Source organism: Xenopus laevis, chromosome 9_10L (assembly GCF_017654675.1).
Source record: "Xenopus laevis strain J_2021 chromosome 9_10L, Xenopus_laevis_v10.1, whole genome shotgun sequence".
Taxonomy (NCBI): domain Eukaryota; kingdom Metazoa; phylum Chordata; class Amphibia; order Anura; family Pipidae; genus Xenopus; species Xenopus laevis.
Window position 1 is genome coordinate 110,640,236 of NC_054387.1, and position 26,222 is coordinate 110,666,457.

General features: G+C 37.5%; 2 protein-coding genes across 2 annotated transcripts; both read left to right on the forward strand.

The window, feature by feature from the left end:
• Positions 1-3,327: 3,327 nt before the first annotated feature.
• ocm4.10.L (oncomodulin 4 gene 10 L homeolog) lies at positions 3,328-7,256 on the forward strand. The gene is made up of 5 exons (XM_018236422.2): positions 3,328-3,416; positions 4,514-4,581; positions 5,138-5,270; positions 5,565-5,674; positions 6,894-7,256. The coding sequence occupies exons 2-5, from the start codon at positions 4,521-4,523 to the stop codon at positions 6,917-6,919; spliced, it is 330 nt and encodes a 109-aa protein (XP_018091911.1). The 5' UTR covers positions 3,328-3,416; positions 4,514-4,520; the 3' UTR covers positions 6,920-7,256.
• A 7,731-nt stretch (positions 7,257-14,987) lies between these two features.
• Positions 14,988-19,640, forward strand: ocm4.4.L (oncomodulin 4 gene 4 L homeolog). The gene is made up of 5 exons (XM_018236424.2): positions 14,988-15,088; positions 15,849-15,916; positions 16,755-16,887; positions 17,828-17,937; positions 19,186-19,640. Exons 2-5 carry the CDS (start codon positions 15,856-15,858, stop codon positions 19,209-19,211), a joined length of 330 nt encoding a protein of 109 aa, XP_018091913.1. The 5' UTR covers positions 14,988-15,088; positions 15,849-15,855; the 3' UTR covers positions 19,212-19,640.
• Positions 19,641-26,222: the final 6,582 nt, after the last annotated feature.

Genomic DNA, 26,222 nt, shown 5'->3' on the forward strand with positions numbered 1-26,222 from the left:
TTTATAGAAATTTCTGACTTGTATGTGTTAAAAACTCCCAGCACCAAAGCACCAATCCAGAAATCAGCATTCTTTAGATTTCAAGGCCACTAACAGTAGGTTTACCCCAGGAAGCCTTATATTTTTTGGACTAATCCAAAATGGGTAAATACAGTAGAACCCCGATTTCATGTTTCCCAGGGAACGCATCAAAATGGCATAAATTCTGCGAAACTGTTAAATCCAGGAAAGAAACAATACAGCTCGACTTAATGGGACTGCAACAAATAAGAATCAATTCCAGAAAACCAGAAAATTCTGGGAAGTAAATTGGGGTTCTGATATATGTATTTCTACACTAAACACTCCAACTTCAATTTAGTTGGGTTTTTTTCGGGAAATGTTGAAAAATTACTTCAAAGCTTCTAATTTGCAGTATCTTATCTCCCACATATCATTAGGTACCAAGATCAAACATCCTAAATATGAAGGCTAGGAATCAACTGAATAGTTTGATGCCCAATGTACTTAGGTTTACCTACGTATCTGCTATGTAGGGACCCCAAAATGAAAACAGTCCATATGATCTATCATTTCTTTCATTTCAGCTGCTGCAAAATCAACACATTTACTGCATTTAATGTACAAGAAAGCCATAAAAAGTACATAAAACACAGAAAGCCACATATTTTTAGAAAATGGACATTCTCCCTAGTAAAATGGGAAACCTAACTCTAAACTACCAAACTGCAAACCTTTCCTGAGTTTGATGAATGTTTTGATGAAATTCCTGAAAATTGCCTCACAACTTTCAATTTGCAGCATCTAATCTCCCACATATCATTAGGAAGCAAGATAAATATCCATATCCAAAATATGAGGCTTCTGATGAAGTGACGCTCAGTCTCAAAATGTGTAAAGCTGGTTCGCCTGCCCGCTTATACTTCTCAGAGCCGGGCCAACCCAGCCAGGCGCCCTAGGCAACCTAGCTGGACACGGCGCCGGCTGAGTGCGCATGCGCGAAACTGCGCTCGGACACGCATGCGCAGAAGCGATATCACAAGAAATTATCTGTGGCAGTCGGCAAAAGACAGGACCGGACAATGGGGTAGGCGTCAGAGCAGGTACGTGCCTGGCCCCTCCCCCCAGCTTTGTTCCCTAGGCACGTGCCTACTCTGCCTACCCCTAGTTCTGGCCCTGATACTTCTGTATTTTAGCATGGAGCAATAAAGATTTATTCATTTTATTCAAGTTTGGTTTCCCCAATTCCTGACCCAGTGATATCATCCCCACTATCAAGTTTGTCCAAATCCAAAATATGAATGCATGGGGTCTACTGAACAGTTTGGTGCACAACATGCATAGGTTTACTAAATGATGTGACATTTAGGGGCCGATTCATCAATAGTCGACTGGGAACTAAAATCGTTTGACTTCGAATATCGAAGTCGAACGATTTCGCGCAAATCCTGCGATCGATCGATCGAAGGATTTTTCGTTCAATCGAACGATTAAATCCTTCGAATCGATTCGAAGGATTTGAATCCAACGATCGAAGGAAAATCCTTCGATCAAAAAATCACAGGCAAGCCTATGGGAACCTTCCCCATAGTCTAACATTGACTTCGGTAGGTTTTATCTACCGAAGTAGGTGGTCGAAGTATTTTTTAAAGAGACAGTACTTCGACTATCGAATGGTCGAATAGTCGAACGATTTTTACTTCGAATCGTTCGAATCGTTCGAATTCTAACAAATTTAACCAATTCGATGGTCGAAGTACCCAAAAAATACTTCGAAATTCGAAGTTTTTTACATTCGAATTCTTCACTCGAATTTTGTAAATCTGCCCCTTAAAGATCCCAAAATACACCTTTTGCATACAAATTTTATGGCTTATATTTAAACTATTTCAAAAACACACCGCCTACTTTATGTTTAGTAAAAGTTGCAAAAAAGTGTCCTGACCCCTGAATTTATGTATTTGTATGTATTTATGGAGAGTATGCATTCTCCCATAATGGGTAAATAAATCTAAAGGATCAAACTGAAAATCTTTACTAAAATTAGTAGTATTGATAGAATTTCTCAGAAGTTTAATATGTTATGACAACAGGATTTTTTTACAAATACTATGTACCAAGATCAAATATCCTAAATACGAATGCCAAGGGTTTACTGAGCAGTTCGATTCTCAATGTGCATAGATTTACTAAAGTATGTGGCATTGAGGGACTTTAATTTCATTTTTTTTTTTTTGAAAGCACACATTCTGACCAATCTGGAATGGGTAAAGATGTCTACTCAAAACAGCAAATCTTTTTTATGACATTTCTGAAAATGGCCTAAGAATATTGCTATATTTATCGTACACATTTTCTTACATATATATATATATATATACATATATATATATATATATATATATATACATATATATATATATATATATATATATATATATATATATATATATAAATATATATATATATATATGCATATACATATATAAGGATAAAGCATCCTAAACATGAAAGCCAAGGATCTACTGAGCAGTTTGATGCCATAGTATAATGTTCCTCTTCCTTTACCTTATGTTAAAAAGGTTTTTCCAGTACATTTAAAGCAATGCTGACACTTTCCAATATGTATAAATAGGAAAGTGTGTGACTGTGCTGGTAGTTTAATCTTAAAGTGGCCAAAGTCACCTACATGCAAACCTCACTTAGCCCCTGTCAATGTGCACTGGTTCAATGGGGAAAGCAATGAAAGGATCACAATGCAACCAGCCCAACATGGCTGACAGCTGCTCTCTGAGTTCAGGCAACATTAGATTGGTCAGAGTGTCAGGATGGGAAAAGTGCCACTGATCATGCTTTGGGGCACTAACAGCACAGTCCCTCCCTTTAGTAAAACTGATATCTTCCTTATAGTTTTAAGAACATATCTGTATTGCTTTAATTTGTAAGGAGTAAATAGGCCAAGATTATGCTTTTATTAGATATATGTGACAGATGAAAGAAATTATTCTAGTCTAGTATAAATTTAAAACCCAAGATGAAAATAAAACAAAACTCAAATTGAACATTGAAAAGAGCAAGATGTGCCTCTCTTTGAATTACATCAGGAAAAAGTTAAATCTTTTAAAAGCAGAAAATGCCCATACAATATACGGGATTCTCTTCTGTAGGCTTGGGTAGGATGGTTCATGGAGGTACAATTTGCATTCCTATGGGATATAAATACTTTAGTCATTAGCTTGCATGTTTTTTAGCTAACCAGCTGAGAAACTGATCTGGACATGGTTTCTGGACTTCTCTATATGGTTAGGTTTAGAGTTTACAAGGTATATAAGTAGAGGCCCCACCAAAAAGACAGACACACATCTGTCACAGGAAGATTGCTTGTATCCCATTACTCCAGCTACAGAGGACTTCGGGTGAGTTGCAAAACCTTTCTCTTCTGGGACTCACTTTATCAATCAACTGCTATTTGGATTTGAGGGTAAAAACAAAGCTTCCAATGTTAAAAAAATGGAGCATTTCAACCTGTGGGCACGTGGACTATCATTGGGATAAAGAAATAATCACCGGAAAATTATATCGATACAAATCACTGGCTCAGTCTGAGCACAAGCCAACAGCTGCTAAAAAGGACATCAGTTATGAAAAGCACCAATGGGCTTTCATCTCAAAAAACACTGGAAGAGTGTTTAATATGCATAGTCATTTCATTTTCCTGTTTATATATTTTTCTGTTTCAAAACTTTCATATTTCATGTTGAAAGCAGGAGTTAATATAATGCATGATACAAATCAGTGTTGATATACTGTATCTTGTTTACTGGATTAAGGGTTCAGTGAAGGAAGTCTTTCTTCATGTATTAGTTAGTCATATTTTTGGGTGACAGAAGGGACTCCCATGGGTGGCTGGCAGAACAATTATCCCTTTCAATAGGGATGATTGGGTATTAGATTGCATTTGCAGGATGGGTCCGGTGCCTGCTCCAAATGTAGCAATGTTACACAAATACAACTTTGCTTCATCTATAGATATGCACCAGCAAAACATTCTCCACACATTCCTAATGAAAAGGATTCCTCTGAGCTAGCCTTCCACTAAAGATCCCATAGCTGAAAAAATACGACTTAATGCAGCATGTGGAAAAATACTCATGCAGATGAGTACTAATTCACACTAGGTTATTGCTAGTAGCATTTTGTCTTGATAATACGATATATTTTAAACATAAAGGAGCTTTTTCATGTTAGCCAAGAGATTAAGCACATACTTTTGTTTTAGCAAATGCCATATAAAAGCATTAAAGTTTATGGATTAAATATTAAGCAAATGTTCAGGATAGTTAGTCAAAGGTACTTAAGCTTTACCTTTTCCATGGTTTTTAACACAAATATATGCAGTTCAACTTGCATGTGCTTCAGCCTAAAATATTAGAATTCTTTCATTCCCCTTAGCCTGTTATGTTCATGCACTTTACTATAACAATGACCTCTTTATTTTGCTCTGTCTCCCTAGACTGATCATGGCATTCGGTGGTCTCCTGAGTGAAGCTGACATCGCCTCTGCTCTGCAGAACTGCCAAGGTATCGTAAAATCCTGCACCTTTATTTTCCTTTCTTGACATTGTTTCTTTTTACATTATTTTTTATTAAAGTGTCACACTAGCAGAGCTGGCTTGGGAATTTGGGAAGCTCTAGCTACATTCAATTTATTACATTAAGGCCCACAATAAAATAGAACTGGGGGCAGATACTTATAATTATTATTATAATCAAATATTAGTTATTCTCATTTTTTATTTTTGTTCCAAGGTATCATCTCCTTGTGTGTATAGAAGAACAGATATACACATACTTACTTACACACACACATATATATATATATACAGTATATATGTGTGTGTGTGTGTGTGTGTGTGTAAGTATGTATATATCTGTTCTTCTATAAAAGTAGAAAGAGAGCAAAAAGATTGAGATGGCAAGATAGAAATATATATATATATCAATTCAGTTTGAACTGAAGTACAAAATAAGTGACTTACTTTTTCCAGTTACACTGTTCATTGCATTTGTTATAAGAGTATATCTGAAATGTTACTTCATATTGTTTAACACATATTCCTCTTGTCCTCTTATCCAGCTGCTGACTCCTTCAACTTCAAAACTTTCTTTGCCCAGTCTGGTCTGAGCAGCAAGTCTGCAGCTGATGTGAAAAACGTCTTTGCCATCCTTGATCAGGACCAGAGCGGCTTCATTGAGGAAGATGAACTGAAGTAAGAGCACATATTCGGGTGTTAAACAGAATTTGGGAATTTGGGCTAGAGAGTACAGAGCAAATACAATTTGCTGTCACCATAATTCTTGGAAATATAACTGCTGCAATTAGACTTTGGCCCAGAGCAAAGTTGCACTTTCATAAAATAGCACTGATATAAATAATTACTCAATATGGCCTCAGGACTTGAATTAAAGTGGGAAGATCACTCTACAATTGGGAAACTCTTACCCTTTCAGAAGTCTCCAGCTAATTTGAGTCCTCCCTTCCTTATTTCACCACCTATCGCAAGGCTGTTCCTCCAGAACTTCAGCGCCGGTGCCAGAGCTTTAACTGATGCTGAGACCAAGGCCTTCCTGTCAGCTGGAGACTCTGATGGTGATGGCAAAATTGGAGTTGAAGGTAAGTGAAATAATCAGTCAGTTTGCACAATTGTGAATCTTTTTGTGAATAGGTATATACAGTAAGTAGTGATATATAAATAAAACATATACATACATATAGATCCTTGGAAAGCAATCATTTCAATATTTAAATGTATTTTCCGACTCTCTGAATTACTTAACCCAATTCAATTAAATGATGCTAAACACGTCCACAAAAAGAGGTTATTTTTCCAAATTCATGGTCCTTAGGGTCAAGGTCACTCAAGCACAATCTAATGTATTTTTCTTTAGTTACATAGTTACATAGTTACATAGTTAAATTGGGTTGAAAAAAGACAAAGTCCATCAAGTTCAACCCCTCCAAATGAAAACCCAGCCCCATACACACACCCCTCCCTACTTTTAATTAAAATTCTATATACCCATACCTATACTAACTATAGAGTTTAGTATCACAATACATGCATGTTAAAGTGACTGTGCAAGCCAAAAAGAGTTCCCTCCCAAGCCCCACTCACATGGATAGTGGAAAAGTCTAATTTATGACCCTTGAAAACATTCACAACTGTTTTTGAACTAAATATACCATCCTCCCCTACTCAGCCAGCACTCAAAAACAGTAGTGTTGTACTAGAATACTATCTTTGTATCTTACAGTACAGCAAGGAGTCTTTAACAGTTTCTAACAGAAATGCAGCACAGTTTTGCATTACAGCAAAAGAAAAAGTTATACAACATCCCGCTCTATAATGATCATTATCAATAAATATTAGGACCTTATTTATAGCAATATACAAAGGGGGGGTTATTGCTTTAAAATTACTTTTCATATAAGGTTGACATTGACATTTTGGGTTTGATCTTTATTTAATGTATTTTTTGAGTTTTTAATTTTTTTGCTATGCAGCTCACCAGTTTCACATTTTTTTGCATTGACCCACCCAAAAACAGTAATTTGTCTGAAAGATGAATAGGAAAATGCCTGTACAGAAAAACAAGTCACAGTGACTCCATTTAGTAATGTGAAAATAGTCTTATACAACAGTCATTGTTAATAAAAATAAGGAGCATCATTAATTCTAAACTTACTGTGGCTCCCTGATATAGGAATAACTCTTTTAAAATGTATGGAAAAAGATAAGCTGCATCTATCTATAACATGCAATATTTTGTCTTCCTCACTGAAATCAAAACCTGTATGCATTATTTAATTACTGTTTTTTCCTTTATTGCAGAATTCCAGGCTTTGGTGAAAAACTAATTTTTTAAAACCTGAATCTTTAAAACATAACAAGGTTTTTGCATTAAACGGATACAAGTGAACCTGGTTTAGTGGAACACAGACACCTCTTCAATATTTCTCCTCATGGGACAAGTTGTGATGTCATCATCCAGTGGGATCCATTTATTTATCCACCAGAGAAGCAAGTTAAACCAACATATTTATTCTCATTTTTATACTAATAACATTGTCCATCGTTTACACTGCTGAGACATTTGCAAGTCCATACTCTTGCAATTCTTGCTTCAGTTTCCTTCGGACTGAAGCAGGCATAAAAAATATGTAATTGTTCTCAATAAATCAATTTTGGAACCAACTTGTCTAATGGTTTTGCTACCAGATGTATCCAGCCCGGATGTGCTGTCACCACAACCTTTCAACTCTCCTGAAGTGCATCTTATAGTGCCTTCACCCAAAGTCAGGTTAGCTTCTTCATCAATCTACCTTTCCCTTTTCTTCCAAGTGAAACTTAGTTCTCCAACATCCTGTCATTAATTCTAATCATCTATGTCCCTCTCAAAGTCTATCATTTCTCATTCCAATTTATTTTATCCAGTCATTGGTTTGTTCATACATACTATACTTACCTTAAACGCTCTTCAATTTACTGACTAAGATACAGTATATGTTACATGGGGGAAGCATTAGAAAAATGTAGAATCCATAGCCAGTAAGGCAGGATGGTAGCATCAGGCTAATATCATCTACCAAGAATCAAAACAGGATCCAGTTGGTAAAAATGACCCAAAATTTCTCATACCCTCCCACAAAGCAGTGGAATTATTGATTGTGTCCCTTAGAGAACATGCCTACTATCACCTGGATATCTTGCCATGTTCTAAACCTGTCCTGAAACTGAGAGCCTCATCAGCGCATTCCAATTGGATCATGTTTTGATTCCTAAGTAGCTGAAAGTAGCCTGATGCTGTTGCTACTACCCTGCCTTAGCCCCAACCCACCCCTGGTTCATTCTTTCCTAATACTCCCTCTTTTTCCCCCATGCACAGCAAAATGTCTGAGTGACATTGAAGGGGTTGTTCACCTTTAAATTAACTTTAAAGTATGATGTAGACATGTAGAACATTTGCAATTGGTTTTCATTTTTTATTATGTGTGTTTTTTGTTATTTAGCTTTTTTTCAGCAGCTCTCCAGTTTACGATTTCAGCAGTCTGTTTGCTAGGGTCCAAATTACTTGAGCAACCACGCATTGATTTGAATAAGAGACTGTCAATATGAATAGGAGAGGGTCTGAAAAGAAATATTAGTACTGAAAACTACATTTGAAGTTTTACAGAGCATTTGTTTTTAGAGAGGGTCAGTGACCCCCATTTGGAAGCTGGAAAGAGTCGGGAAAAAATGCAAATAACCCACAGACTATACAATATAAATAATGAAGACCAATTGCAAAGTAAATAGGAATTGGACCTCATATAACATACTAAAAGTTACCTCAAACTGAACCACCCCTTTAGCACAGCTGTCAAGGGGTATTCGTTGAACCTGGGAATCAATGGTAATTAATGTTCTATATTAGAGAATGTATCATTGTAGACTGAATGACAGTCTATTTTGGCTCAATGCAACAAATGTATCTGTGCCTTCTCTTTATAATGGCAGATGTAATTTTACTAATTTACTGCTACGGTTTGCCAATATCATTTTACATTTATTGTGTTTGAGAGGCTAAGTAAAAGTTATATTTTAGTTCCAGCCCCTAACTATGGTACGTCCCTTTTTATGGTAACTGTCTCTCAGCTCAGAGGGTGCACTCTAGTTGGACAAGTGCATGGAGATTTCTTTTTTATTGTAACAAAAAAAACTTCTAGCCCTAGTCAGACTGGAATAACTGATCCTTGCCTTTCCTCTAGCAAAGGGAGATAATCTTCATATATTCATCTCTACACATTGTGGGAATTCACTCAAATGGCAGACTTGGTAATAACTTTCACAACTTCTCACAGACTTCCTGCTTCCCTGGTAGAGATCTCCCCTCCCCCAGGGGATTACTCATAAATCACAGCCCTCACAACATGCAGCCTCTGTTGTTCTTCCCATATGCCATGTCTCATCATCCTGGGAGACATGTACCTCCCCTCTATGGTTTTTCCACACACTGTACCATAACATCTAGACATTAACAAAAAACAAGCTAGGAAATACCCAGTTACAACCCACAAACCGTCCCTCATAAATACAGCATTGCAGGTGTTCTTGGGAGAGGTGCAGGACTTTGTGCTCCATTGACAACTTGTTTCCTCTAGAGTCAGTCTCTCACACAACATCAACACTATGCATGCTCTTTACAGTCAGCCTTCCAGAATGTACATACTGGTCATTATTTTCTTTTTCAAAATCTTTTACAGGGCCTCTCCTATCCCTGACAACAAAGGAACGTATCCCTGTCTCTGTGATCTGTCTCTTCTAGCATTCCTGGCCCTCTGTAAGTTAAAAGGTGCCTACATTACCTGCTAAAAAATGATGATGTCTGTTTCTAGTATACTAGTATAGGCAGTGTTAAATTACTGTATATCTACCAGGGGCAGTTTAAGTTTGCAGGGATGACAGATTGTGATTCTAATTCAGCAGATAATACTTTAAATACATATACAGTACATTATAAGGAACACATTTATATAGAAGAAGAGTTTAAAATGGTTCAAGACAACAGCAGGTCAGATACAACTGCCGCATTGTGTCAACAACAGATAGCTGCTTTGCCTTAGAATTACTCTGCCTTGATAGGACAGGCTAGACTCAACACTGAATCTCCTACAAAATCCAGTCTTTCAGTTTGTAATATACTCCTGTCTATGCTTGGGATGCATTCGGCCGAATCCTTCTGACCGGCCGAACCGAATCCGAATTGTGTGACTTTTTGTCACAAAACAAGTAAAAAAAGTTTTCCCCTTCCCACCCCTAATTTGCATATGCAAATTAGGAAACAGATTCGGTTCTGTATTCAACCAAATCTTTCGGGAAGGATTCGGCGGTTCGGCTAAATCCAAAATAGTGGATTCGGTGCATCCCTGGTCTATGCACTTTTGCCATAGCATGTTCCCCCCAGTGCCAAATATGGCCAGTACTAGTATCGGCTTTTACTGTTGACATTATGCTGCTGCAGCTGTGTAGGACTGGGCATCTGGGGCCCACTACAGAACCTGCCACCATGTCCCCATAAAGACTATCCTATCATAATATTATCAGTGGTACAGTTTGCTGAAAGATGATTTCAGACTAAAAGTAACTATTTAAGTCACAGGTAGTAGACTCATATTCTTATAGACTCTATATAGTACAACTATACCTACCCTAAAGTATAGCTTTTTACATGTAAATCACAAAATTTGCCACATTTTATGCAGATGCAAATTAAGATGCAAAAAAAAACATCAGTGGCCATTTCTTGAACTAGAAAAGATTGTCACTGGCACACAGGATTTTTAGCTGCAGGGCAAGCCCTTGCAATTTTTTAATGCAGTGCAGGTGCAACGTTTCGGGGCCACGCCCCTTTGTCAAGCATAGTGCAGACGTGAAGCAAAGTGGTTTATAAAGGCAATCAATTAATTAGCATAAAGTGCATGGTGTAACTTACATATAAACCGTATTAAAACAGTGAATAATAAATAAAACACAATTTATAAAAATTTATGTAACTGTTTGCGGTCGAAAACACTCTCTCATAAGTGCAATAATAGTCCATGAATGTGTTTGAGTGAATAGAAGAAACACACACCTAAAAAGATTAAAAGGTTAAAAAGTATCAAGTTAAAATGGATACAATACTGTGATTAAGTAACAAATAGCACTTAAATCAGATTATCTGAAAGAGAAAGAGTTGCTATTATATATGTGTCAAGTAAAGAGTTATCATAGGAAACATGACAAGTTATATTCCTCATTAAGTCCCCTGGGAGCCCTGGTTTGCAATAGCCAGATCCAGTAACACTCTCTTTGCAACAGTTTCTTTTTTGTATCCTGTCCCTCCTTAACCCCTTCCAAGATTTGCCAGCGTAACTGGGCCACTCTATGATTATGTGCATGAAAATGTTTAGCCAGCAGCGGTTATACTTATTCTACGGAATTTTGAGGTGGCCGAAGCCTCTATCGTTGTACACCAGGTGATTAATACATGAAGGGTGGTGTTGGTGTGCGGTTAACCGAAATTCCTTGACTACATTTCTTGAACTAGGCATAAAATTGGTATGATACAGAGAGACAGGTATTGAGTTCTAGCATCCAGCAAAATTAAGAAAAAGTGTATATTTTACCTTGGAGAACTGTAATCATAAACATTCCAGCTAATTAACAAATTATCCAACAAAAGTCCCAAGGTTATAAAAGGCACAGATCATACCCCTTAAATAATATTTATGCCATTTTCCTGCAATGGCTCATTCCTAGGGTAAATATGTTTTCCACTGGCTCATGTCTATGGGTCCATGGATCAATTCCTTGTTTTCTGGTATGTTAAGCTAATTTAGCAATATAAGTCATATATTTCTCTCTCTCCACAAGCAGACACCCCACTGGGTGCTCATGGCTGAGTAGCAAGGTTCGCAGAAGGAAAGGATCCACTGAAAGTGAGGCCCACAGTTATTCTCAAGTTTCCTGGCAGGTCAGTTCAACCCCATGTAGTTGTGTCTGGAGCGTGTTGAGCATGTATCAGAAGAAGGATTAAGCCTAATCTAATTTTACTTATAAGCAATCAGTGGTGTAGGCTAGATGTTATGTTGCCCCTCTGCAAAATTAGGTTAAGGTTTTCTAAATTAAACTGTATTTAAATTTAATCTGTCAGGGCCCAAAGTGGTCCTCTGCTTATTTTGGCAGAGGATCAGTTCCAGGGTTTTCGCTGTTGTAGGGTCCATGTGAAGATATCTTTCTCTCATACTGTATATGTTAAAAGACACCAAGTTTGCCCAGTAGCAGTGACCTCTAAAACCTCTAAGAACTTCTAAAATTAGCATGTTGATAAATGGGCCTCTAAGTGTGGCCATGACCAGTAACCCAAAAAAAACCCTCCAAAATTTTTTTTTTGAATAATTGCTAGTTAAAAGAAAATCTGAACACCTTTAAAAGTTTGAATGGCTAAAATAAAGGTCCAATCGGCTCAGCTCCCATTGACTCTATAGGACCTCAAAAGCTTTTTCTTGCAGTTTTGCATTAGAGTTTTTGTGATTTTTACACTTCATAAATCTTGAATTATTAGCATTTTATAGAAATAAAATAGAAATAAAAAAGGAAATTTAAATTTGTGAAAAAAAATAGAAATTCAGATTTTAGTAAATAGGTCCCCTAGTGCCAGCACCAGACTGGGGGGATGGGGGTAGGGGTACTATGCATTTAATAGTGAGTGATAAAAGGTGAATGCCTACTTCACAATTGGGGTTTATTTCCATAAAAATATATGTACTTGTGAATGCAACAGGGTAAATATGTATATGGATTATGGATGAAGGAAATTTTAATCTCTGTGAATATTCATGTGTAAGTCTAGAGACCTGTTTTGATTTATCCATGTGCCTACGCTGTGAAAAACAAACCAAGCACTGCATCAGATTATTCTGTAATGTCTAAACATGAAGTTAAATGATGGAAGGTCTATGCTATATTCTCCTTTCCTGTGTGGGGTAATTAGAGAGGCATGTCATTAAAAGAACCACTTAACTATGACTTCCGCAGACAGGCAGAAACATTCCTCCTATGCAGCATTCCCTATTTATGTAAGGCCTATTTTAGATGGAGAGTCAGTTATTCTTTATACACATGTATGGGCTGGTTCATCATGGGAGCAGGTTATATCACATTGTGGATTCTGCACAGAACTTCTGCAATACTAAATTTCCTTTTCTGGATGAACTCCTTAAATAAAACATTTCCAGTCTTTATTATGATTAGTCATGGTACAACATTTTAACAAATAGCTGTCCAACTAAAGGTCTGGACAGGGCTGTCATCAGGTAGTGTTGTCAGGAGACATGCTAGGGGACCAGTCAATACAGAATACAATGCAGAGGTGGGGATTCATGCTATAGGCACATCATTTGAGTGGATCAGGGGTAGTAAACAGGCATATGCATGCTAGGCAGGCATATATGGTCCCATGATTACTTATAGATACCCTGCCTGCAGCTGTTGACCTCCAAGGGGTGTTTCTGGCACTTAGTCGGTGTATTGGCTCCATACTTCTGTGTTTGACATTACTATTTTAATAAATTGTGCCTCAATGAGCCTCTGCTCTCACTAGGGCTGCATTTACAGTCAGCTGGTGTATTCATGGATTCTAAACCAAGCGCCCTAAATAAAAAAAGGGTCCTTGTCGACTCGAAACATGTTGTGGAATTTGGAATAAAAAGCTGCAGCACAGTACTGCGGATGTTTGTGGCCTCCTTCATTCTATGTGAATTGTCGAATATTTAGCCTTTATGGTGTGACCTAACTAAGAAGGTGAGCCCACTAGATAAGAAGTTAAGGGATTTGCTGGGAAAACTGCATAAGCTCCCTAAATAGCCCCTGTTGGAATTATGGTCTACTGTATGTGTAAAAGCAGAACATGTTAAATTAAGCTTATTATTTTTTGTCATTTTAATCACCACTGCTGCACAGTTGGGTCTAATAGTATTTGCTCCTGATGCAATACTACTTGACCCATCGCTCCCTCTCTTTTTCATGCCCACCCAAGATGGACATTTACTGACACACACACCCATGCCAGTCACTCACTCTCTCAAAATTGTGGCCCTTCCCACTAGTGCCATAGGCAGGGGACTTTGCTGCCTGTCTTCAGCCCTGACCAAGCACCCAAGCACCAGTTGTCTCAAAAGATGCAAACATTAGTCCAGTGATCCACAACCAGTGGCTCACGAGCAACGTGTTACTCACTATTACCTTGGATGTTGCTTCCAGTGGCCTCAAAGCAAGTTGTTGTTTTTGAACTCCTGACTTGGAGGCAAGTTTTGGTTGTATAAAAACTGCCAAACAGAGCCTCTTGTAGGCTGCCAGTCCAAATAGGGGCTACCAAATAACAGACCTTATTTGGTAAACCCCAGGAACTTTTTGTATGCTTGTGTTAATTTCCAACTCTATTTACTTTATAATTGTGGCTCATTGGTAAAAAGGCCGGCAACCCCTGCTTTAGCCTGGTAACTGGCAAAGATTGAGAAACTACAATATTCTTTACAATGGTTTGTTATGTAGGACATCATAAGAAAAGAAAAAGACAGGTGCTCCAGACTATCAATATAAATAATTGATCATGTGGTCCAGGTGCACCAGCCCCAGACCCTCAGCTACAGGGAGCGGCAAACCGAAACATAGAGCAAGAAAAGCAGGGCTATCCGGCACTCGGAGGAATCCACAGGGCCAAAAAAATTTTTTTTAAAAAAGTATGTCTTTATTAGTCAAAGTTAAAAGTGTACATACATCTCCATCGGCCCTACACGTTTCGTACCTCTTTTCCTCATTATCTCCACACTTCCGCTCACCTACATATCTCCCTTAGTTTATCCACCTTTGCTAATCTTGCTCATTCCTCTACTTACCTCCTATGTGCGGTCTCCCTTTCAAACCCCTTCTATTATTCATCTCTCTTCCCTTCATTTATTTAGTGAATGACATTCCCAAATAAACTCTATGAAGGTGGCAGGTAATGGTAATGGTGAGAAGAGTGTACAGGCATGGGTGCAATTATAAATCCACATGGCTCACAGCACAGCTCAAAGGGGAGCAGCAAGGGACACTTGTACTTAACATGTGACTATGATTATACAAGCAGTAAAGGTGGCAAGAGAAGAAATTACTTCTGCAGAGATTCTGACCACATTTAATTGCCAGAATCAAGACACAAATTGTCTTGAACTAAATAAAGATTTTGCACAGTCCTCATTTAATAAATGGTATTAAGTTCATTAGGCTATGGTATTGGAATGCTCATGAAACCATTTGCATTCCTATAGGATATAAATACCGCAGCTACTAGCTTGCAATTTTTTTAGCTAACCCTGTGAGAAATTGATCTGGCCAAAGCCTCTGGCTGTCTGTATATGGATAGGTGATGAGTTTACAAGCTATATAAGCAGCATCCTACAACATAGATCTGTGCAAGCCTCATTGAGAAGATCACATAAAGTCAAATTAAAGAGGAATTAAGGGTGAGTTGCAAAATGACTTTTTTGGAATATTCATCAATTTTTAAGATCTTTGCTTTCATGGAACTGGAAAAAGAAACATTTAGATACAAGATCATGTTAATGGAACAAGAACAGAGCCCCGTGTGAATAAGGACTATAATATGCACAAAGAACAAAAGTCATTGGAAAAAATATTTCTGCAAGTCTTCAGCACCAGGCCTACAGCTATGAACAAGGACATCACATATTCACAACTACAGTGGCATCTATTGTTTTAAAAAGCTGGCTAAATGTTAAACCTATATCATTTTGGTGTAATGTAATTCATATCGCATGCTTACAAATGCCTTGCTAAGTAGATGCATTAAAACGGAATGTAATAATATGGTTTTTTTTACGATGCATTACCATGATCAAACCTATAAACTAACAAGTGACTCTTAGAATAACAGATGTTCAGAAAGTTGTTGTTATGAAACCCACATGTTGCTGTAGTGATTTAACAGCCCCATAATGAATATTGCATGGAAATGTTATAATTTGATTGGTTCTGAAGACTTGTGCTGTGCCAGCAGATGGTCACATGCAAAAAAGAAACAATAGCCATCTTCTTAATACTGAGCAGTTATTATGCAGAACTAAAACAAAAACAATAGTTCAGCTTATAGCAGATATATACTAAAACTAGAGTTACATGGTTCAATTTCTGCCTTGTTTATAACACATTTCTAATTTTATGTTCCTACTGAAACCTCCTTTAAAAAAATGTTTCTCTCCCCAGATACAAAATGGCCTTCGGTGGTGTCCTGAGTGAGGCTGACATCTCAGCTGCTCTGCAGGCTTGCCAAGGTATCTTACTGTTGTTTTCCTCTTCTCCTTCGAACATTCTTTATTCTTCATTTCATTTATTTATGCAGAAGAAGTAGTATAGCATATAACTAGGTAGTATATCTGATTCTAAGCAACTTTTCAAAATATAACATAATATGATTTTTTAAATGTTTTAAAGTTATTTGTAAATTCAGTTACAAATTAAAATTAGAAGTCAGTAAAAAGATGTGGATCATTGAATTCTGCTATGTTGTGTCATCAATCAGAAGCAAATAAGGGGGAAACAAATGCTGTTTCAAATAATAATTATATTTACAAATAAATTTAAAGATCTTGAGCAGTATCATGGGTATAACAAGAGAGGAAGCAACCCCTGCAGCTGCAGAGGGGGCAAGGAGGTGAAGGGGCCCGATGAAGCTCTAATTCATGTACAGTTTCAATAAATATTGGTAAAACGGTTCAACCATTAGACATTTTGCAGGCTTTAAAAATAATTTGCTGTGGGGCCAAGTAATATCTAGTTACACCACTGAGCAGCAACTAATATCCATGATATCCCACTTGTGCCCATCTAGCTATAACTGATCTGCAAATGTCAGTGTAAATGCTCTGACTTCAGCACTCTGGGAATAGTAACAGTTTAGGATTGGCGACAGGTGTTTTATACAATAAAGCAGGATTGTAAGGTTCAAAGCCTCTCACCCAGACCAAGGTATATAGACTAGGCTGTGGAAATGTATCCAAATGATAATGGTTAGGATGTTTCTTTACCGTTAGCTACATTTGTAATATGTTTAAAGCTGAGTTCTTCTCCCAGCATTGTTTAACATGCATTTATCTGGCCTTTGTTATCCAGCTGCTGACTCCTTCAACTACAAAGCCTTCTTTGCCAAGTCTGGTCTGAGCGGCAAGTCCGCAGATGATGTGAAGAAAGTCTTTGCCATCCTTGACCAGGACAAGAGCGGCTTCATTGAGGAAGATGAACTGAAGTGAGTGAGGGCAAATGTTTCAGTGACATAGAAATATATTTCCTTCTTTCATTTACCAAGTGAATTATCGTTTTCTCTCCTCAATGAACATTTGAACATAAAATTAATTTTAAAATTAATTTTAAAAATTGATCTCCTTAAATCTTGGACCTTCTGCCCATCAGAAAAATGACTTGTAATGAAAAAGAATAATTCGTATGTGGTTTCACAGATCAAAGCAATTTTGCACTGCAATTGCACTGATGGTATCACACAAAAAGTGTCTACACTCACTACATACATACTCAGTGGCATAACTAGATGTTGCTTAGCCCCACAGCAATAAATTTAAGGGACCCCAACATATCCAGTCGGTTGTCCTGTACCTACTGCAATCCTATTGGACTGCACAATGATCTGACTGTCCTGTATGTATGGGCACAACTGGACATAATTGAACTGACAGCTCACTCCTTGCTTGGTCAGTTTACACTGATACTGTGGTCCACTATTTTTAGAGATAGTTGGTTCATTTACAAACACTGGGCTGATCTCCAGCTGGGCCATAACCCATGGCAATAAATGAAATATTTGGGGTTTTTTTTGTTCTACCTGAAGCTTGCTGAAAAAAGATAATCGCTGATTGGTTGCTATGAGTTACTGTCCAAGTTCTAATTTGCCGGGTGATTATAAATGAGCCATAGTAATACATTCTTATCAGTCATAAGAACATTTCAAAATCAGTTTAAGAGAATACTGACTTGCTTCGATAAAGTCTATTAGAATGTGTCAGTATTCAATGCGGCACTGAAATCTGGATAGGCTAAAATCCCCCAAAGTCACCCCAGGCCAACAGAAGGGCACAGAGAGCAGAGAGCTTTGTGCCATACTGGGATGAAAATGAAGACCTTTCAGTGGTGTCTTGCTAATATGATTATTTTCTTGATTATCTTCCTCAAAGACTCTTCCTCCAGAACTTCAACTCTGGTGCCAGGGCCTTAACTGATGCCGAGACCAAGGCTTTCCTGAAAGCTGGTGACTCCGATGGTGATGGCAAAATTGGAGTTGATGGTAAGCGGATACACACTTTGTTTGGGTCAGTTAAAGTGGAGGGCCAGTGATAATTAATACATTTAAAAGTTGTCTAAAGAATTAAAATTAAAAAATTAAAACATTGTGTAAATAAACTAAGACCTGATAAAGAATTAGACTAGAATTTCTGCTCTATATGTTCTTGGATTACCATACTTGTCAAGTGCAGCACCCTGTAGCAGTGACAACTAATACCTCCAAACATATCCCTAGTGGCTCCCTGTCGTTCTTCTCTGCTTACTGCAGCACATGTTCAATCTGCTCCGGCTGCTGTCAGTCATTTGAGCTAAGGGATTGACTCTAAGTATACTTAGCACAAAGTGAGGTTACATCTGTCAAATGTAACTTTTAATTAAAATAAGACATGGGTCAGTGTTTGAGCAATTACTAATCTGGATCCCCCATTTGTTGAAAGAGGTCTCTCTGCAGCCTAGAATTCAACAGCAAACACCTACAGTATAATAGCCAATGTTGCAGGGTTAATAACTGAGCAGCTTTGAGGCATACCATATATACATTACTTCCATGCAATCCAAATATGAATTAGTTACTAATCAGGACAACAACCTTTGGCATTTAATCTATAGTGATGCTTTTAAGATCATCCCTTTAAAACAACTATATATAGTATGGTCTATTATTAATTATTCTGCTCGTCACACAATCGCACAGAAGCCAATGTAGTCTGTAGTATGCATTAACCTCATGACAAATTTGAAAATTTATGATCAAATCAAACTTTTTTAAACTGTCCCTTTTGCTGAATACACCTGGCAGGGCATAGTGCCCCCTTAAAGAAGATTAAAACAAGATATGTGCATGTAGGATTTGTAAGACAGGACCTCTACATACAGGACATTTTTAAAAGGTAGTGTAGAAATGTCTTCTAACCCCTTTTACATATTCCTAATTAAGGAATCTGCATCTGAGACACAGTGTGCCCCAGGAATGTGCTTTAAAGAGGAAGAAAGGTCCTGGGAAAATTGTAGTTTCTATGCAAACTCCAAAACTATAGAGCTACGTAGGCAGTTGCCATGTTTGGCCTGCACTGGTATAAAAATACATACTGGTTTTACTTTTCCTTTTATGTAATAATGTGAACGCACCAGTCTTTACTTTTAATGAAATGGGCAACATTCACAAACACAGGGCCTGTGAAAATGTATTATACTGTACTACTGCGAAGATGTAAAATTATTAAATCAACCTCTTTTTTTATCATTTTAGAATTCCAGGCTTTGGTAAAGGCTTAAACATTCTACCACATCAGTCTGTGAACTTTACTAAACAATAGCGATCCACAATTTTGACTTTTTCTAAATAAACTGAAATAAATGGAACCTGGTTTAGTGGAACACAACCATCTCTTCACTGTGTTTCTATTCCGGAGGACAAGTTTTGAAAACATCGACTGCTAGCGGAATCCAAGGCATTCATTATGCAAGGAAGACATTTTTTGTTACCATTAGCCAACAATGAAACCTATGACCAGCAATGTGTCCAAGAGTCGCATAATAAGAATAACTTGTTATTTTTGTATATTGATAGAGCATTGATCTATGTTAAAGCTGTTATGACTTTTGTAAATGCACAAACATAATTCTTCTTGTAATGTCTTTATGGATTGAGGCTGCAGAATAAAGAAAACTTGGATGCTATCAATAAATCTATTTTGAAATCAACTTGTTGCATGGTTCTTCTGTTGGAGAATCACAATAATGAATTATCATTTCTCATGTTCTTTCAGCTTTTTCTAAACCACATTTTTCAGCATCCTCAGCCAGCAATCAGCTTAAAATGGATGAAGAAAGAAGAAGTTTAACAACAGCTGAATGACAATGAGACTGGTTAGGTTAAGTCTGTATACAGCAGAGCTGACAATCTGAACTAGTCTCTCTTTACTTACACTTTTTTTCTTATTCATTTCCCATATTTCCTATAACTTCATTCTCAAATCACTACCTATCATATTACAAAGCCTATAGTCTATCAATTCATTATATTTTTACCATTACCATAACCTCTCAACTGGCCACTAACTCTCAATTACATACAATTGCCCTTATCTCTCTGTTTCCAGACTCTGATCTCTAACTATTACCATGCTCAACCCCTTCATCCCTTCTCCTCATTCAATCCTCTTCATCTGCTTCCCATCTGTCTTAATTTCTTTAGCTCATTATACTTGTTTGCTTTTTAGTTTGGTGCAATCTGTAATACAGTTAAGCACACAAGTCTTTGAAATGGGACAACCTTAAAGGGGTTGTTCCCCTTTAAATTAACTTTTAGTATGATGTAGAGCAGTCATCCCCAACCAGTAGCTCGTGAGCAACATGTTGCTATCCAACCCCTTGCTCTTAATATCCTCAAAGCAGGTGCTTATTATTATTTTTTGAAATAATAATAAGGCTTGGAGGCAAGTTTTGGTTGAATAAAAATCTGGTGTTCTGCCAAACAGAGCCTCAATGTAGTCTGACATAGGGGCTACTAAAAGGCAAATCACAGCCTTTATTTGACACCCCATGAATATTTGTTGTGCTAGTGTTGCTCCCCAACTCCTTTTACTTCTTAATGTTGCTCATGGGTTCCCTGATGTAGAGAGTCATATTCTAAGTCAATATGCATGTGGTCTTCATTCTTTATTGTTTGTGGTTTTTTCAATTATTTAGTTGTTATTTATTTAGCAGTTCTCCAGTTTGGGATTTCAGTTGATATCTGATTTCTAGGGTCCAAATTACCCTAGTAGCCAGGCAATGATTTTAATGAGAGGCTGGAATATGAAAAGGAGAAAGGCCTGAATAGAAAGGTAAGTAATAAAAAGAAACAATACAATTGTAGTCCTGCAAAGCAATGTTTCTTTGGCTGTTTGAGTCAGTGACCCCCATTGAAAGCTGGAAAGAGTCAAAGCAATTAATTAAAAAACTATTTAAAAAAAATAATGTGAAGACCAATTGAAAATTTGATAAGATTTGGCCATTCTGTAACATAAAGTTAACCTAAAAGTGAACCACCCTTTTAAATTGTTACTTGCACAAATTGCCTGTGTCAGGCATAAGGATAGATTGTGCATGAATTTTATTTTCAGAATATGACCTATCCAGACCATGATATTGTTTAAAAAACTATTTATATTTGTTCTTGCTTGTTTAAAACACCATTTTTCCCATATACAAGTCCATTAGTAAGATACATCTCTATCATCTATCCTAAATTACTTTCAAGTTATTCTGGATCTAATAACACATAGAGTAGAGCACTTCATTCTGCCTTAATAACAATGTTATCAGAGTTTTGAGTTATTTTGCTTTTTATTCAGCAGCTCTGCAGTTTGCAATTTTAGCAATCTGGTTGCTAAAATTCAAATTACCCTAGCAACAATGCACTGATTGGAATAAGAGACTGGAATATGAATAGGAGAGGTCTGAATAGAAAAATGAGTAAAACAAAAGTAACAATAACAATACATGTGTAGCCTTACAGAGCATTTGTTTTTTAGATGGGGTCAGTGAGCCCCATTTGCAAGCTGGAAAGAATCAGAAGAAGATGGCAAATAATTTAAAAACTATAAATAATGTAGACCAAATTAAATGTTTCTTAGAGCTGGCCATTCTATAACATACTAAAAGTTAACTGACAGGTGAACCACCCCTTTAATAACAGAAGAGGTGTTGCATACCTCCAACTGTCTTGTGTTTCGTCGAACAGTCCCGATTTTGACAGTTCAACCCGCAGTTCCAGATTGTTACTGAAATGTCCCGACTTTCTCTTTGATCTCCTGCCCTGAACAGCCAAAGAAAGTTTCTAAAACTTAATTGGCTTTTGGCACAGAGCCCAGAATACTTGGCAGGTGCACTTTTGTAACAATTTATGATAAGCAAAGAAAACAATTGTAACAATTTAAGATAAGCAGGTCTCTTGGGGAAACTGTGACTTGCAGCTTAAAGGGCAATTCACCTTCATTGGCAAAACTGTAATAACACATAAAAACCACAGAAATGAAACTTTCATAACCTACCAAATGAACATGGTAATTAGGGGGTGTGGCCACAAATGGGCATGGTCAAAAAATTATGCTGCGCTCCGCACTGCAAATCTTTTTTTTGTTGGTCTAAGTCAGACTTGCCTATGAATGTCTAAAAAAAAAAAAAGGAATACGCAAGCTCAGTCTCCTTTAGCCATATAAGATGATTAAAAAGCAAAAAGGCGTCACAGCTTTTACCATAATAGATAGGACAGTGTATTGTAAGGCAATAGTTTAACTAAGGTAATTGTGGGAGTAGCCTCACACCCTATGGACAATGGCGCATTCAGTAATTTAGGGCATTTTTTGCCTAGGCATTTAGCAGCTCTATGGCAGGCAACACCAAGAATCACTTCCCATTAATTCCAATCACTTGACACTATTGTCTGTGTACCCATGATATGTGATGAATACGATTTTGGCACATGGTTATGTTAGGGTAGTGTGCCACTGAATATTAGCCTGTGCTAACAATTTTGTATATACAGGTATAGTATCCATTATCCGGAAATCAGTTATATAGAAAGCTCTGAATTACTAGTCCATCTCCCATAGACTCCATTTTGATCAGATAATTCAAATTTTTAAAAATGAATTCCTGGAATGATAAAACAGTATCTATTACATGATCCAATTTAAGATATAATTACTCATTGGATGAAAACCCATTATTTTGAGTTTAATTAATGTTTTAATTATTTTTTAGTAGACTTAGGACAGAGACACACACGGTCAGATTCGGGGAGATTAGTCGCCCGGCGACAAATCTCCTCTTCTTCTAGGCGACTTCTCCCCGAACTGCCTTCCCACCAGCTAGAATGAAAATCGGCAGAGGGATGGCAATTGGAGCGATATTTTTTCCGAAGTCGCCCGAAGTTTCCTCGTGAGGCAACTTCGGGCAACTTCAGAAAATGAAGTGCTCTGAGTGCCACCCCTCCGGCGATTTTCACTCTTGCCGGCAGGAAGGCAGGGGAAGCCATTTTGGGGAGATTAGTAGCCCCGAAGAAGAGGAGATTTGTCCCCAGACGACTAATCTCCCTAAGACTGACCGTGTGTATCTGCCCTTAAGGTATAGAGATCCAAATTACAGAAAAACTTCTTATCTGGAAAGCCTCAGGTCCCAAGCATTCTGGATAACAGGTCACATACCTGTATCAAATTTTTTAATGCGCCCATACTAGAAATAACCAGGTCTCAATGGGGCATATGGTGGCATATCATGGACCCTGAGTGTCAAAAATAAAGGGTATACAGCTGCCGCACTGCTGTTTTCATGCGATCCTCTCTTACATAATAACGGAATGAGAATAGTACAGAATTCTCGGGACCTGGGGTTTGTCGGATAATGGATCTTTCCTTAATTTGGATCTTCATTCCTTAAGTCTACTAGAAAATCATTTAAACATTAAATAAACCAAATAGGCTGGGTTTGCCTCCAATAACGATAAATAATATCTTATCTTGGATCAAGGACAAGGTACTGTTTTCTTATTACAGAGAAAAAGGGAATCATTTTCAAAAATTTGGATTATTTGAATAAAATGGAGTCTATGGGAGACGGCCTTCCCATAAGTCAGAGCTTTCTGGATAACAGGTTTCTAGATAATGGATCTCATGCCTGTATATGCCACTGAATTTTCACCCTACTGTGTGGGATTTATAGCACTAATCTATGGCAAGATCATAACAACCAAATGATCTAACAAAGCACGTGTAATTTGTCCTGTATGCCTTAAATTGAAATGACATGACTGAAGTTCTATATTTTTCCCCCTGTGTATGGGTAATTAGAGAGGCATGTCAGTAACAGAGACACCTTACAAGCCTGACCTTCATACAGTGGCAGCAACATTCCTCCTTTGCGGCATTCCTTGTTTGTGTGAAGATTTTTTTAGTTGGGGGCCCTTTCTTCCTTTGACTTGTGTCTAGTCTAGCTAAGGGTGCTGTAGATATACCCTATTTCCCGATGGGAAGGTGGGGGTGGGTCAGTTTTCCCAAACTGGAATATTTGCAGTCCTTGTAAATTGTAAGTTACTGGCACTCAGACTGTTCCAGAACTACACATCACATTATCTCTACAACAACCAAATAATTTGACACAAATACAGTATGTATGGAAGATGTAATGCCACAACAGCTGGTGTGCCAAAGGTTGCCTATCCCTGGTGTAAAAGATCATGTTGGGTGCCAGTTGCTTTGATGAGCAGAAACAGCATATATCTATTAGGAAGAAAAGAACATGATCAGCTGTCACAGTAATTCTTGTTTATCTCAGCAGTAGGTAATTGTATCTGCCTTGGAGAGTCTTCAGTTTAGGAGCCTGGATGCGGTGTTAGAGCTACTTTCTTATATCTGGATGAAGCACGGCCTATAAGACGTACACATCTCTGCTATATAATGTTCTTTTTGGTTCTCACTTTTTGAACCACCCGGACTGCCACAGTTGTACCTGATTTATTTATTGTATTATTCCTGATTATTTGTATTGTGCCTGGTTCATTTACTGGGTTATTTACTGTGCCTATGTAGATCTAAAAAGCTCCGAAATATGGGGAGGCCATCCTAGCTAGATAGTACCTTGTACTTGAACCCAACTAAGATATAATGAATCCATATTGGAGGCAAAACAACCGTATGATTAAATTATGTGTTAGCAAAGTATGGACATCCAAATTATGGACATCCAAATTATGGAAAGACCCCCTTATCTAGAAAAAAAAACCCAGTTCCAGGTCCTGAGCATTCTGGATAACAGGTTCCATACCTGTAACATATGTGGTTTCTGCCTCAGTTATCACTGACATACAGTATATAAGCATGATAATGGCAACAGTGATGTGGAAAGGTAAGGGCAACATAAACAGTACCACTCCATTTTCCATCTCGGAATCATCATTTATGCCTCCATAAATGATGATGAAGAAGCAATTTACGTGAACTATAAATATGCAGAGAGACCATATCCCAGTGGGAGAGGCCATTCTGCTAAAGGGATACCCCAGTGCCAACTACCAACACTGCCCGCTATTTACAGGCGCTGCTTAAAGGAGAATTCAACCCTTTAGTGAAAAAAACCCTACCCCCCATCCCACATAGACCCCCCTCCCCCCTGAGCCTAACGGCCCCCCGGGGAAATTCCCCTAACTTTTTACTTACCCCTCGGCGCAGATTCAGACATCGGAGTTCCATGCAGCCATCTTCCAGGTCTTCGATAAGCTGCGACGGATAAGGGCAAAAAGATAAGGGTAAGGCTAGCACTCCATTCATTCCCTATAGTTTTTGCATAATGCAAAAAAATATAAAAATTTTCCAATATACATTATCTAAACGTTTTATTTATTTTTTCTAAATGTAATTGCTACCAAAGACCAGTGTTTGTTTACCACCTCCTAGCCTTGGCACTGACTCCTGGAAATATATAACAAGTTACTTTTTTTTTTTTTTTATCTTTCAAATCTATTAATCAGCTTGCTTCTGCTACATTGTTCAGGAGTCAGAACCAGTAATGCAGCCAGTTACTGCTTTCAATAGCATTTACATTTACAATTAACTTTAGAACCACTGAAGATGTTTTATGATTCTATAAGTGCATATTGCATATAATTATATTTTCTTACTTTATGCAAAAAAGGGGTTTTAATTGATTTGTCTAAGACATACCCAATGGTAATGGAACCACCTTAAAGTATGAAACATTGCGGATTATGCAGTGTCCATCACGAGTGGCTGTGACCATGTTTCCTTTTCTCGCAGTGACCTAATTATGAGTGGGGTTGTAGATAAGTGAGGTTTTGTTATGTCTTTTTTTGTAAGACAATCACAGTGGATTGTGCAGAGGTTTTACTTAACATTGCATCTTTGATCTGCATAGTGTTTAATTTTCTCTTTATTTTTGAAGTCTGTGGTTCTTATGTGTCAGTGTCTTTTTTTCAAAAAAATCAACCTTTTTGATTTTGAGATGTATTATACCCCCACCCTGGAAATAGCTTGAATCAAAAAATACACCATCTAAAACCTGTCTAGGTCATGTAGAAGTCAATGGCAGAGGTCCCTTGAACTATTTGTTAATAGCATTCATGATGTTCAAGTTCTTTTTCGGAGAATTTCACTCGAAAACTTGATCAATTAGAGTTTTCGGGTTGTTGACCCTGAACTCGCTGATTCAAGTTTTTTACTTTTGAGGGTTTTTTTAAATTACAAACCAAGCAAGTTGTGAGTTCAATCAAGGTCTAAAAAAGCTCAT

What these genes read in the sequence shown, in the direction of transcription:
- ocm4.10.L (XM_018236422.2), top strand. Translation starts at nt 4,521, where the DNA reads ATGGCATTCGGTGGTCTCCTGAGTGAAGCTGACATCGCCTCTGCTCTG. An exon ending in TGCTCTGCAGAACTGCCAAG is followed by an intron (nt 4,582 to 5,137) that starts GTATCGTAAAAT and finishes CCTCTTATCCAG; the next exon opens with CTGCTGACTCCTTCAACTTC. An exon ending in TGGCAAAATTGGAGTTGAAG is followed by an intron (nt 5,675 to 6,893) that starts GTAAGTGAAATA and finishes CCTTTATTGCAG; the next exon opens with AATTCCAGGCTTTGGTGAAA.
- ocm4.4.L (XM_018236424.2), top strand. Translation starts at nt 15,856, where the DNA reads ATGGCCTTCGGTGGTGTCCTGAGTGAGGCTGACATCTCAGCTGCTCTG. An exon ending in ATTGAGGAAGATGAACTGAA is followed by an intron (nt 16,888 to 17,827) that starts GTGAGTGAGGGC and finishes TCTTCCTCAAAG; the next exon opens with ACTCTTCCTCCAGAACTTCA. An exon ending in TGGCAAAATTGGAGTTGATG is followed by an intron (nt 17,938 to 19,185) that starts GTAAGCGGATAC and finishes TTATCATTTTAG; the next exon opens with AATTCCAGGCTTTGGTAAAG.